The sequence below is a fragment of the Anguilla rostrata genome, chromosome 12 (genome assembly GCF_018555375.3).
Source record: "Anguilla rostrata isolate EN2019 chromosome 12, ASM1855537v3, whole genome shotgun sequence".
In the NCBI taxonomy this organism is placed as follows: domain Eukaryota; kingdom Metazoa; phylum Chordata; class Actinopteri; order Anguilliformes; family Anguillidae; genus Anguilla; species Anguilla rostrata.
This window is the reverse complement of record NC_057944.1, coordinates 39162631-39176935: the sequence shown is the minus strand read 5'-3', so window position 1 is coordinate 39176935 and position 14305 is coordinate 39162631. Positions and strand designations below refer to the sequence as shown.

General features: G+C 36.4%; 3 protein-coding genes across 3 annotated transcripts; all 3 read right to left on the bottom strand.

Annotated features, from left to right (window-relative positions):
* Positions 1 to 320: 320 nt before the first annotated feature.
* LOC135237005 (olfactory receptor 4B13-like) lies at positions 321 to 1537 on the bottom strand. Its single transcript, XM_064303705.1, has one exon. It carries the CDS (start codon positions 1521 to 1523, stop codon positions 552 to 554), a length of 972 nt encoding a protein of 323 aa, XP_064159775.1. The 5' UTR covers positions 1524 to 1537; the 3' UTR covers positions 321 to 551.
* A 4495-nt stretch (positions 1538 to 6032) lies between these two features.
* On the bottom strand, positions 6033 to 7517 carry LOC135236526 (olfactory receptor 10J5-like). Its single transcript, XM_064302973.1, has one exon. The coding sequence runs from the start codon at positions 7267 to 7269 to the stop codon at positions 6322 to 6324; it is 948 nt and encodes a 315-aa protein (XP_064159043.1). The 5' UTR covers positions 7270 to 7517; the 3' UTR covers positions 6033 to 6321.
* A 3468-nt stretch (positions 7518 to 10985) lies between these two features.
* LOC135236955 (olfactory receptor 51E1-like) lies at positions 10986 to 12313 on the bottom strand. The gene has a single exon (XM_064303603.1). It carries the CDS (start codon positions 12306 to 12308, stop codon positions 11361 to 11363), a length of 948 nt encoding a protein of 315 aa, XP_064159673.1. The 5' UTR covers positions 12309 to 12313; the 3' UTR covers positions 10986 to 11360.
* Between the last annotated feature and the right edge of the window lie 1992 nt (positions 12314 to 14305).

Sequence of the window (14305 nt, the reverse complement as noted above, 5' to 3'; positions counted from 1 at the left end):
AAAAGCTAATGTTCAAACTCAATTTCATGGCACTTCTGACAGCCTTACTGTATGCCTCTTGGATTAAATGACTGGAAATCTGGATTTTGAAGTCTCGATTTTGTTGGCATCTGGATAACTAAAAACTGGCTCAAAATTAGTGGAATCAATCTGATTCTGGATGGGGGTTTCATTACCTGGACAACTGTGATTCAATTAAATATAATTTTAAAATTAAAACTGGGCCATGATGATGATGAATCAGTTCTATGAAACCATCCTGTTGGATACATCAGTGAGCGAGAAAAGGTCATGCAAACAAAAATCAAGGACAGCTTTATTTTAAAAATATTGTGATACATTCATCAAATGCTATTAACCCATTAGCAAGTAATAAGTGTTTTGGACTAAGAATCAGAGTGACTGCTGAACTATAAAATGAATATCGGAGAAAGGGCATGAGTTCTCCTGACTGGAAAAATAACAGTTTTCTTGTCCTCTTACCAAAGAACCAGAGTGCAGACATTGCATTTTACTCATTTAGGTAATTGGCTTAAAAGTGTGTTAAATAATTAATCATGAGACTGCTTTGTCATCACCTGCAGTGGCGTTAACCTATTTTTCTTAGCTCTAAACAGTTTTACAATCTGGACCCTGATGGCATGAATACTAATTCCATAAATGACAGGATGACACAATGGGGGAAATATCATAACGTAAAGGGACATGAATATGCGAGCTTTATAAGGTACGTGACTCATGTTGAAACGAGTCAGCATGATTTCAAAAAGCATTCCCACTGCATTGTTAATCACGGTCAGTATGTGTGGGGTGCATGTTTGAATAGCTTTGGTCTGACATTCCTTAGAAGCAGACAGGCAGATTCTGAGTATTTGTGCATAGGAAAATAATATCATAAGCAGCTGGGGCACAAATACCAAAATAGTTACAACAAAGCCAATTTTGCTCTGAAAAGAAGTTTCAAAACAAGACAGTTTGACTAATTCAAAATTCACACAATACACTTTATCTATAAACCTGGCACAAAATGTCCGCTGTACAGTTAATATGAAATAGAGTCCAAAAAGAACATACGGATAAATCCAGGACAATGCAATAAGGGTGCACAATCTTCTATGAGACATTAATTGGTGATAGTGTAATGGATAACAAATGGCGACATAACGGTCATAACCCATCACACCTAAAATAGTAAATTCAACTGCAGCATATGTGTGTACACAAAAGATCTGTAAAAGACAAGCTGCCAGAGATATCTCATAAGTATGAGACATTAAATTACCCAGTACTGATGGGAATAAAGATAAACTGCCATAAATTCCATTAACTGCTAAATTACACATAAAAAAATACATGGGTTCATGGAGACATCGCTCAATATAAATTACTGTAAGAAGAATTACATTTGTTAATACCGTAGCGATGAACAGTAACAGGAAACTTGTGAAGTATACATATCTATGGTCTTCCAATTCAGTGTATGCCTTCAATATGAATGACGTCACCACTGATTCATTTTCCATGATCTTGCTGTACAATGAATCCTGCAGAGAAAAAATAACATGGAATTATTGATCGTTGACAAGGAACTTAGCATTTAAATTAGCATAATTAGCAGGATACATCATCCATGACCGGACATCAAAGTACTGGGTGAAATCACACCTTCACAAATCCTGAGCTATGCATGCCAGCTTTTAATTCACAAGGAAAATAGTACCATTGATATTTTAACAAGACTAAGCAGCAGATTTATATATTTATTTTGGCAGCAGGCATCCTCTGTTGAATAGAAACACCGGAAGCAATTAAATATCAAATTAATACATTTTTTATACAAGCTTTCCTAGATTGCATTTGGGGTTAATATTTTCTCTTTTTTTAAAGTACATTATTTTAATTTATGGAGGAAATAAAAGTGAGGGTTGTATCGCAAGTGCTTCACAGAAGTCATGAAAGCAAAGCGCTGACCAAGTGTTGAGGTGTTAACTCCTGTTTCGAATTCCCACAAAAATGATATCTGCAATTGGTGAATCTGATTGGCTACACATTCCCTTGCATCCTTTACTCGCATGTACCCCTTTTGTACTGGCACATGTGCAACCCTGGGCAATGCATTTTGGGTATCACTGGCTGTTTTGGTGGATTCAGACATGACAAGGAGCTGATTTTATATCTGAAGCTGGTATTTTGGTTTTTCTTTTTCCTTTTTTTTTTTTGAAAAAAAGCATATTTTCAGAGGCAGATATGCAGTGTTGATAGATGTAGATACCCTTACTAAAAAAATCACATGAAATGATCCTTTTCACATTTGAAAATCGCAATTTTACATGTGAATTTAACATTTTCACGTGAAATAATATATGCACAATCCATCCATTATCTATACCCGCTTATTCCTGGTCAGGGTTGCGGGGGGTGCTGGAGCCTATCCCAGTGTGCATTGGGCGAGAGGCAGGAATACATCCTGGACAGGTCGCCAATCTATCGCAGGGCACACACACCATTCACTCACTATTCACTCACACACTCATACCTATGGGGCAATTTAGAGGCTGCAATTAGCCTAACCTGCATGCCTTTCAACTGTGGGAGGAAACTGGAGGAGTACCTGGAGGAAACCCACGTAGACACAGAGAGAACATGCAGAATCCACACAGAAAAGCCCAGGCCAGGATTCAAACCCACTGCACCAACGTGTCACACTCATAATAATAATAATAATAATGATAATGATAACAACAACAACAACAACAATATGTATTATTATTATTTTATTATTGTTCACATTGTTATTATTATTATGAATAATAATAACAACAATATTATTATTATTATTATTATTATGAGGAATTCCCTGCCTTGTGTAATGTGTTTGACAGAAAAACAAAATCTCAGCAAAAATAAAAATAAATGCATACATACCCAGCATATATTTTACTTACTGTTGGCTTCCTTTAAAATAGTCCTGCTGATCATGTTGGTTTTCTGCAGACAACACACTTCAGACAACGCACTTGTGGAATGGAGTCTTTTTTCAGCTTTTTATAAAGGCCTGGCCCATGTCACTTGTAATTAGTTGGTGATGTCATAGCTGTGCATTGTTCAATACTTTTACAGTTATAGTGACACAGCAGTTTTAATTAAGCACTTCTCCCCCAAAGGTGTTAATCAGGATGTGATATCCAGGGGAGCTTCGCTACCCTTAAGACAAAAGTTCCCCTGTCTGTTTTTTTTTGAAAATTGCCCTCTTGCATATTAACAGACCATTTGTTTTGGGACTGTTTTTACAATGTGCAAGTAAGTTTTATTTTAAAATCACAATTTCACATGTGCATTTTACATTTGTACATGTGAATTAATATATTCTCACGTGAAAAGGAAATGTCATGTGAACTCAACCATTTCCACATGCGAACACAAAACGTGGAATTTCACGTGATTTCATGTCACATTTTCATGTGACTGACTTTTAAAATGTGAACTACAATTTTCTCATGTAAATAGGTTACCTTTTACCACTCTCATTTTGTAAGTGGGATTATTTTTACTAGAGCCCGACCGATATATCGGTATGGCCGATATATCGGCCATTATTTGACTTTTTTGACGACATCGGGATCGGCAGTTATGCCGCAGATGTGCCCCGATATAATAATAATAAAAAGTATAATAAACAAAAAAACAATGATTATTTATCTGTACTTGTCTGTTTGAACGTTGTAATTGCTATTTACTAGAATTATCCAGTAGAGGGAATAGGGAAATTAGGGAGTTAGGGAAACTAATACAAGTGTGAACTGCAGCAGCTGACACACTACTTCTCTAATAAGACATTTGTCACTCGTGCCTCATCCAATATTCTCCACTGCAAGACTTGTCTGCACAGATTCGATTGCCGCAATAAAGGTATGTATATCTAGTGAAAGTTTTTAATTAAATGCGTTTATACGACCACTATGTTTATCAATCCTCATTCTCAAGCGAGCGAGCTAGCTAACATATTTGGTTCACTTTAGGAAGCTAGCCGGCTAGCAAGCCTTTATGAAGTGGCAGTGAGCACATAAGCAGCGTAGGATCTACATTTCCAGAGGACATCGCTGTATTCTCCAATAAATAACCAGCCAAAATAAAATGGTGATTGAATGTATCACTCATTTGTTTTTTTATCTGAGATAATGATATTAGCTACTATATGATGCTGTGTAAATAGCCAACGCGTGATTGCAAGCGAGTGTGTCATCTAGTCACGTGTCATCGTAGCAAGCTAACCAGACAGTAAAAACGCAGATAAAACACTTCTAACATGGATCATTTTAAGCCATGTTATCTAACTTTGTCGTGATAACATGAGAGAAGGATTGCTGTTGGAGAAGTGAATCAACCAACAGTTAGCGTGGGTAACCTGCACGAAAGCGCATTGTAGTTTTTTTTCACGTATTTCATCCAGTTAATTTAATTTCATCTAACGTTACACTTGATTCACTCTTTAGCTCCGCTAGATAATGTCTTACTCTTTGCGATCATGTAGTAGAAATAAAATAAGAAAATATAATTCATTTAACTTACTGAGAATATATAATAAGAAATAATGAGGCTGTGTCAATAGCTAATGCGTTATTGCGAGCGAGTGTGTCATCTAGTCACGCGTCAGAGCGCATTGTAGTTATTTTCTCCGCCTAATTCTTATGGACAGGGAAGCTCGCTAGATAGTCTTACTCTTTGAGATCATGTAGTAGGAATAAAATAAGAAAATATAATTAATGTACTGAGAATAGATACGAAGAAATAATAATAACAAATTAATAACAACAACAACAATAATAATAATATTCATAAAAATACATGTTTGAAACTGGAAAACTGATTTTTTTAAATTAATTTTTTATAGATGGCTGGAAAAGAAAGAAGTAAAAGCAAGGTGTGGAGTTATTTTGAATTCACACACTTAAAGATGGTGTTAATATATTTAATTTAATATCATCTTTTACTTTTTCTATCTAAAAAGTTCTTTGTGTGTTTATTTTTATTTTTATTTGTTTGCTTATAAGTTAAATCTTCTTAAATATAGAAACTTTAATAAAATATAAGTTTTTCAAATTGATTTGAAAATGTTGCACTTTTTGACAAAATATTGGTCAAAACATCGGTAATCGGTGGGCTAGGACTCTCCAAAATCGGGATCGGCATCGGACCCAAAAATCTGGCATCGGTCGGGCTCTAATTTTTACAGTTCACATGTATACTCTTCACATGTCGGGTGTTCACATGTGGTTTCCGAACTCATGATTTTTTTTCATAATGGTCCCCTCCACTCATACCAGAAAACACACAAGAGAAAAATAATGGTGGGATGTTTTTCGGAAACAAAAACCTGCCACCTCTAAAGATTGAGGCACAGGTCTCCAGCACTCTTTCCAGAAACCTCCCAGCTTGTCGCATCAGTTGAAATTCAGCACTTTAATGCGCCAAATTCTGAATCCTGCGTGGACTAAAAAAAATCTTCTATGCACCACCAGATGCTTTGAACCCCTGTATATATTAAGATCTCCCACAGCCCTTACTGACCAACAATATTTATTAATAAAGATTTAAAATCCCTCTTCACAATAAAATCACTGGGTCACCTTACTCAGTAATGAGAACAGACATGAGTAACTTTATAGCTTTATTATAAAGATAACGAGAGAATAACACAGTTAAACACGCATAGTATTTGAACCCGCACCAGATTGCTAAAATTTCACTGCCAGGTGGGTTTGCAACGCTAAGCTGTATGAGTTGCGGTAAATTAGTTATAATCGCAATTCAATCAGACCATACAGAAGTGCATTACTCACGTTAAACCCAACCTAGGTCTAGAAGCAAGAAAACAAATAACAGGAGTGGGAAGATCCAGGTGGTTCGGAAACAAAGGGAAAGGTGGGTGAATAAAAAGAAAGTTTATGGATTGGGCGATGGATGTAGGTGTCCAGGTGGCACAGATCCCCCCCCCCCCCAAAAAAAAAACAAAAAAAACAAAACCCGTCCTGGGGGTGATTGGCACTTAGGTATCCCTTACTACAGGGGTTGTGGTGAGTGTGGAAAAAAATTGTAACAGTGGACATTGATGAAACTGGTTACATACTGGCAGTCAAGTTTCATTTATTCAGTTATTAGTCCGACTGGGTATTTATATTGTCCAGTTGAGACTACAAATCGAACCTGTAAAAATAATTAGAAAACTGGACACTCCGGCCCAAAATCTGGCATCTGGCGACCCAAATGATACAGGGTACAGCCTTACGAACAAAATATAAATAAGAGAAACTAAATTCCTCATCATCTTGAGTGGGGTTCACTGTCCTTTTTGCTATTAAACAATTTGAAAATCTGATTTTTAATGGCTTGATTGCTAATTCCATAAATGACAGGATTTAACAATGGGGGAAATATGCCCATGTGTAGGGACAGGAATATGCGAGCTTTATAAGGGACATGACTCATGTTGAAACGACTCTGGATGGCCTCAAAAAAGACTCCCACAGAAAAGTTAATCACAGTTAGTAAGTGTGGGGTGCATGTTCGAATAGCTTTGGCCTGAGATTCCTTAGAAGCAAACAGGCAGATTCTGATTATTTGTCCATAGGAAAACAGTATCATGAGGATCTGAGAAAGAGGTGAAATAAAAGTTAATGCCAGTCCAACAATATACTGAACATTCGTATCAACACAAGACAGTTTAACTAAAGGAAAATTGGCACAATACACTTTTTCAATAATCTTGCCACAAAATGTCAGCTGAAAAGTCATTATGAAAAAAAGGACAAAGTAAATTAAGGGAATCGCCCAGGATAATGTAATAGCTGCATATAGCTTCTTAGGAGACATGAGGAGGTGATAGTGTAACGGGTGACAAATAGCAACATACCGGTCATAGCTCATCGCTGCTAAAATAGTAAATTCAACAAAAGCATATGAATATAAACAATATATCTGTAACAAACAATGAGTCAGAGATATTTCATAATTATAAGACAACAAAAAGACAAGCATAGATGGTAATAAAGATGTGCTCCCAAATACTCCATTCACTGCTAAGCTACATATAAACAAATACATGGGTTCATGCAGACCTCTCTCAATGTATATTACTGTTATTAGTACTGAATTGGCCACTATAATCATAATGTATAAAACAAGGAAACATATGAAGTATAAATATCTGTGATCTTCCAGTTCAGTGTATGCTGTCAAAATGAAGGACGTCACTGCTGATACATTCTCCATGGTCCCCTGGATGTAGAGTCAGTGATGTGGAGACAAATGTGAGAGTTTGTGAACATGTTTTCAAACTGAGCCTTCTGACATTGAAATAAATTTACATATGGTATTGGAGAAGCACTTACACTAATGAGCTTTTCATTTTTATACTGTTCACATAAGAACATCATTTTAAAACCTGCTTTACATTAAAGTGATATTGAAAGTAGCCTGTCATCCATGCAAACAGTCAAATTTAGCTTAGGAGTACATGCAAGGCTTATACTTTTTTTTTCTCGCAAACTCAGCTTAGTCAGTTCTTTTTTGTGGTTCCTGCACTCAGAATGTTAATAAGAACAAAAAACTTTAAATGTTTCGGTAATGTTAACTCCAACCGAGTCTCACCGCCTCAGTATTTTTCGGTCCTGGTTACACCCCTGCCTCAAAGGTGTATTTTACTACATGAGCAGGAAAGCTTTCCATGTCATGCTTTGATAATTCGATAAATTCCCCCTTATACCTCCTTGTTCCCTTAAAAACCTAAAAAACCTAAACCTAAAAAAAGTTTTTCCTTTCAAATTGTTAGTTACTTTAATAATTTCTAAAACCTCAATCATATTCTTTATTTAGTTTCTTCATGCTGAACCTAAATAAATGAAGTGTCTGAAGTCTTTCCTTGTATATTTTGCATTTTATACCTGAAACCTATCTATTTTACCACGTTTTCAATTGCTTTAAGGTTTTTATAATTCTATATGTTCAAGAAATCTCATTATTCTTATTGTCATCTGAAATTTAAAGCAGGCTGTATCACATAAAGCATACTAGAATGCATGTTTCTGAAACATTCAGAGAAAACATATGCCATAAGTCTTGCAGAAATATTTAGTGATTTACCTTTTTTTGAAAGGAGGTCTTTTACCTTCAGAGATATGTTTGAGAGTGCTTGCAGTTCTGTGGTCATGCAGAACATCTGGATGGCGGAAAGAGATATTTCTTCCTCTGAGTCTTTTTGAGCGTTCGGAAGTTCGGAAAAGTGCTATATAAATGAAATTAATTAATTTATTTTATAATGACACAACCATGTAAAAATACACACCAGCGTGTGACGTTACAACTCAGACCAATCAATGCCTGTGAGGTATCCGACATATCCCCTTATCACATTAAGCTAAGAGTTGTTTCTAATACAGTGATATTTTATTAAACACCCCAATGACCACTTCTTCCATTTTGGACTCATGGGCCCAGTTTTTCAAAACATATCTAGCAGAACAACAGCAGTCAGATTGGATTTCATATGAAAATTGGGATTTTCAAAAGGGATAAATTTGAAACAAAGATTGGTATTCAGATTCAGTGATTCAATCCTAACATAAATCGAGCTTTAATGTTGTTTTTGTATTTATCAGACTAGAGGGAAAAGGAAGTGCTTGAGATCGTAAACCTGGAGGGAGGAGAAATGTGCAACGTAAAGAAAGCTTATTTGTCGCTGTTTGTATTGAGCAGAACAGGCTGGCCAGCTAGCTTTGTTGCCATTTTTCCTTAAACGTTAAATGTTATGTTTAATAAGTTTTTTCGCTCCTGTGCTACCAAACCCTGTGGGGGTTAAACCGAATGGGGTTCTTAGCTTCTTGTCATTAGATTATGAATTAACCAATTGACTGAATTTGTTCAACTCAGACCAGATTTTCATATATATATATATATATATATATATATATAGTTTTGTTTTTTTGCCATTTTTCTCCAACTGTCTCCTCAATTTAGTCATCATACCAATTCCCTGTGTGAATCACGGTCCTGGTCGATGCGCTATCCTCTGTTGGTCTGGGGAGGGTGTAGACTACCACGTGCCTCCTCCGATAAATGAGGAGTCACCAGCCGCTTCTTTTCACCTGCCAGCGAGGAGTTTCACTGGGAGATCGTAACGCCGGTAGAGGTTCAAGCTATCTCCCCCAAATCCCCTCCCTGCTGAACAGGCGCCCCGACCAACCAGTAGGAGTCGCTAATGCAACGATCATGACTTATACCCTCACTGGCTTCCCACCCGCGCACACTGCCAATTGTGTTCGTAGGAACGTCTGACCAAGCCGGAAGTACCACTGCCTGGGATTGAACTCGGGTCTCTGTGGTGGTAGGCAAGGGCTTATACCTCTACACTACCCAGACGGCCCCCGATTTTCATAAATATATTAAATTCAACTTTAACTTTAAGCTACGTGGTGACGTGACATCGACTGATACAGCTGTTTGGATCAAAGGGACATTAGACGGGAACCGGATAATAATGCACCGTGATAGATTTTCACAGATACAAGTAGGTCACAAAAAACAAATAAATGGAATTAAATTTAGTTCAAATCAAAGTTGCTAGTGATAGGTATGTCCCAAAAATTTCATTGTGGTGTGTAATCATAGCCAAGGGATGTAGACTGTTTCTATTAAAAATGATTTATTTCTCACTAGTAATATTTTCAGAATTGAGCCAAATTTGAAGTCTGTTATTTTCCTGCCTTGGACTGGAAAGTCCTTGCGACTCACCTTCTGAAATTACATGGTTTTGACCCAACAATGGTGCAATTATATGAAAATTTTCCAATAAAAGTATTCAAATTTTCCTATAAAATTAGCCATTTATGAACTCAAAAATAAATAATAAACAGATTTAATCATGGATATTATGTTTCTTCAATTTTGGTTGGACTAGCAGAGAATGCCCTGATGGTCCACTAGTGGTATAACTTTAGCTACCTCATAACTTATTATATCATGTTCATTTTGGCTACCTAGCCACTTATGGTGTTATGTTAGCTAGCTTGTCAATTATGGTGTCCTGTTAACTAGCCAGTCAATTATGGTGTAATGTTAGCTAGCCAGCCACTTATGGTGTCCTGTTAGCTAGCTAGTTAGTTATGGTGGGGCTGCTGGCCACATTTGGTACTGGCATCGGTTGAATTTGACTCAAGTCCATGGTGCTCACCGTGGTTTTGCAAAATAAAAGCAGAGTTGGTTAGAAATACAGCTTTTTCTGTGTTCAGTTTTTACCACAGTTGATGGTGCCTTTGTGTTTTAATTCACATTGTCAATTAAGTATGGGGCAGGTTTTTCCTGTAATTTAACAACAGACATTTGGTCTGTGATAATCACAGAATAGCTGATGGAGTTACAGTAACCAAGCAACAGGGTGTACGGAGCACCATCTCACCCCCGGCCTTCCTGTCTCTACACTGTTCAATCCAATCAAGCTGAATAAGCCCTAAAAGTAGCTAAGAAATCAACAACCAAGCAACGACCATGGGTGTAACATTGACAAAGTTACGTTTACCAGAAACACATTTTTTGTGCAAAATGTAACAAAGAATAAAGTAGTACACTGCAAGTTAAAGACATGAAAATAAAAGTTTTTTTTTAAACGAAAAAACTTTAGAAAAAACAACAAAAATAGCAAGGTTGTACTCTGACCAAAACCTATGAAACCAAAATGCACAAAACGGAAAGTAACAGACACTAATTTGGCTCGGTCTCCAGCTCCACACACAGACAAACCTCCAGAAGGAGCCACAGAGAGTCGCCCCCAGAGAGAGCTTCATATGTGGCGAGAAATGTTTTGAGCGCCTGAATGTTAAAAATAAATATAATCAGTGCACTCATCATTCACAATGTTCTCTTTAGGTGTAAATTTGAGGCTTGCATTTTTTTGTTTTTTTTAAAGAGGGTGTCCCAAATTAAGTAAAACAAAAACAAAAAAACTTCTGTCAGTATTAGTGCTTGCTATTAGAAATGGTTTTGTTTGATTGGTTGGGGCAAAACTAAGTGGGTGTGGTCTGTGCACACAGAGGTGAGGTTTGAGTTCACTGACCGGGGTTTGGGAGGGGGTTAATTGGAGAAAAAATGTAACAGTGGAGATTTAAGAAATTGGTCACATACTAGCAGTCAGGTTTCAGTAATTTCAACTGGGTATTTATAATGTCAGGTTGGGAATGCAAACCAGACCTGTACAAATAATTAGACAAGTGGACATTCTGGCCCAAAATCTGACATTTGACAACCCAAGTGATACAGGGTACAGCCTTACAAACAAAATGTAATTGACAGAATAGATTTTTTTTTCATAATCACCTTGAGAGGGATTCACTCATCTTTTTACCTTTAAACAATCTGAAAATGTGAATTTTAATGGCTTGAATGCTAATCCCATAAATGACAGGATTTAACAATGGGGGAAATAAGCCCATGTGTAGGGACAGAAATATGCGAGCTTTAAGAGGTACACGACTCATGTTGAAACGACTCTGGATAATCTCAAACAAGCATCCCACAGAAAAGTTAATCACAGTTAGTAAGTGTGGGGTGCATGTTCGAATAGCTTTGGCCTGAGATTCCTTAGAAGCAAACAGGCAGATTCTGAGTATTTGTCCATATGAAAATAGTATTATGAGGATTTGAGAAAAAGGTGAAACAAAAGTTAATGCCAGTCCAGAAATATTCTGAACGTTTGTATCAAAACAAGACAGTTTAACTAAAGGAAAATTGATACAATATACTTTTTCAATAATCTTGCCACAAAATGTGCGCTGAACAGTCATTATGAAAAAAAGGGCAAAGTAAATGAATGGAATGACCCAGGATAATGTAATAGCTGCATATAGCTTCTTAGGAGACATGAGGAGGTGATAGTGTAACGGGTGACAAATAGCAACATACCGGTCATAGCTCATCGCTGCTAAAATAGTAAATTCGACAGTAACATATGAGCTTAAACAATATATCTGTAACAAACAATTGGCCAGAGATATTTCATAACTATGAGACAACAGAAAGACAAGCATAGATGGTAATAAAGATGTGCTCCCAAATACTCCATTCACTGCTAAGCTACATATAAACAAGTACATAGGTTCATGAAGACTTTTCTCAGTGCATATGACTACAATAAGAACTAAATTGACCAATAATATCACAATGTACAAAAGAAGGAAACATATGAAGTATAAATATCTGTGATCTTCCAGTTCAATGTATGCCGTCAATATGAAGGACGTCACTGCTGATACATTTTCCATGGTCACCTGGATGGAGTCAGTGATGTGGAGAAGAGTGTGAGAGTTTGTGAAAATGTTTTATAACTGAACACTTACACTGAAGAGCTTTTCATTCATATACCGTATACATAAGAACATTAAAACAAGCTTGACATTCCAGTGATGTCGAAAGTAACCCGTCATCCAGCAATCAGTCAAATTTGGCTTAGGGGTACATGCAAGGCTTATACATTTTCTTCGCGATCTTAGCTTAGTCCGTTATTTTACATGGTTGCTTCACTCAGAATTTTGAAATGTAAGAACAAAATACTTAAATATAATATATTATTAAATATTTCAGTAATGTTAACCCCAACCGACCAAAGGTGTATTTTACTGTATGAGCAGGAAAGCTTTCCATGTCCTGAAAAAAGTGCAAAAACCTGCTTTGATTATTTGATAAATTTCCACTTATACCTCCTTGTGACCCTAAAAAATGTTTTGCTTGTCAAATTGTTGGTTACTTTAATCATTTCTAAAACCTCAATCTTGTTTTGTATTTACTTTCCTCATGCTGAACCTAAATAGATGTGTCTGAAGTCTTTCCTTGTATATTTTGCATTTTATACCAGAAACATACGTATTTTTTGCACTTTTTCAATTACTTTAATGTTTTTATAATTCTATATGTTCAAGAAATTGTCATTGTAAATTTAAAGCAGGCTGTATCACTTAAAGAATACTAGAATGCACATTTCAGAAAAATACAGAAACACATGCCATAAGTCATGCAGACATTTTTAGTGATTTACCTGTATTTGAAAGGGGTCTTTTGGCTTCAGAGAAATGTTTGAGAGTGCTTGCAGTTCTGTGGTCATGCAGAACATCTGGATGGCTGAAAGATATATCTCCACCTTGTGGGTTTTTTATAATAACAGAACCATGTAAAAAATAAAAAAATACACACCAGCCTGTGACGTTACAGCTCAGACCAATCAATGCCTGTGAGGTATCTGACATATCCCCTTATCACATTAAGGTAATTGTTGTTTTTTTATCCAGTGATATTATATTAAACACCCTAATGACCACTCCTTCCATTTTGGACTGCTGGGCCCAGTTTTTCCAAACATATTTGGCAGAACAATAGCAGTTAGATTGGATTTCATATGAAAATTGGGATTTTCAAAACCGATAAATTAGAATCTGATCACAAAGATTGGTATTTAGATTCAGTGATCCAATTCTAATATAAATCAAGTTTAAATTTTGCTTTCGCATTTATCAAACTGGAGGGAACAGGAAGTGCTTGAGATCGTCAACCTGAAGGGAGGAGGAATGTGAAATGTGAAGAAAATTAGTTTGTCACTGTTTGTTTTGATCAGAACAGGCTAGCAGCTAGCTTTGTTGCCATTTTTTTCAAACGTTATATGTTATGTTTAATAAGTGTTTTGCTCCTGTGCTGCCAAACCCTGTGGGGTTAAACCGAACAGGGTTGTTAGCCTGTTGTAAGTAGACTATTAATTAAGCAATTGACTGAATTTCTTCAACTCAGACAAGATTTTCGTAAATACCTTTAATTTAACTTTAACTTTAAGCTACATGGTAACATGTGACATTGACTGATACAGCTGTTTGGATCAAACAAACATTAGAGGGGAACCAGATAATAAGGTCTTGTGGTAGCTTTTGACCGATATAAGTAGGCCACGGAAAACATAAATTCAATGAAAAATACACAGAATTAAAGACTGCTTGTATCAGAAAACGTGGAATTGTATTGAATTGCCTTACTTTGTGTGAACTTTTCAAGCTATTAAGACTGATAGGTGTACCGCCTAATCATAGCCAAGGGACGTAGATTGTTTGTATGAAAAATGATTAGTTTATCTCAAGTAATATTTTCAGAATTGAGCCAAATATTAAATCCATTCTTTCCTCGCTCTCCCCTGCTACATTGTTATGCTCTTCACGCTAGCCCTCAAGAGGCTGGAACAGCAAGGCAAGTCGCTGCCTTGGACTGGAAAGTCGTTGCATCG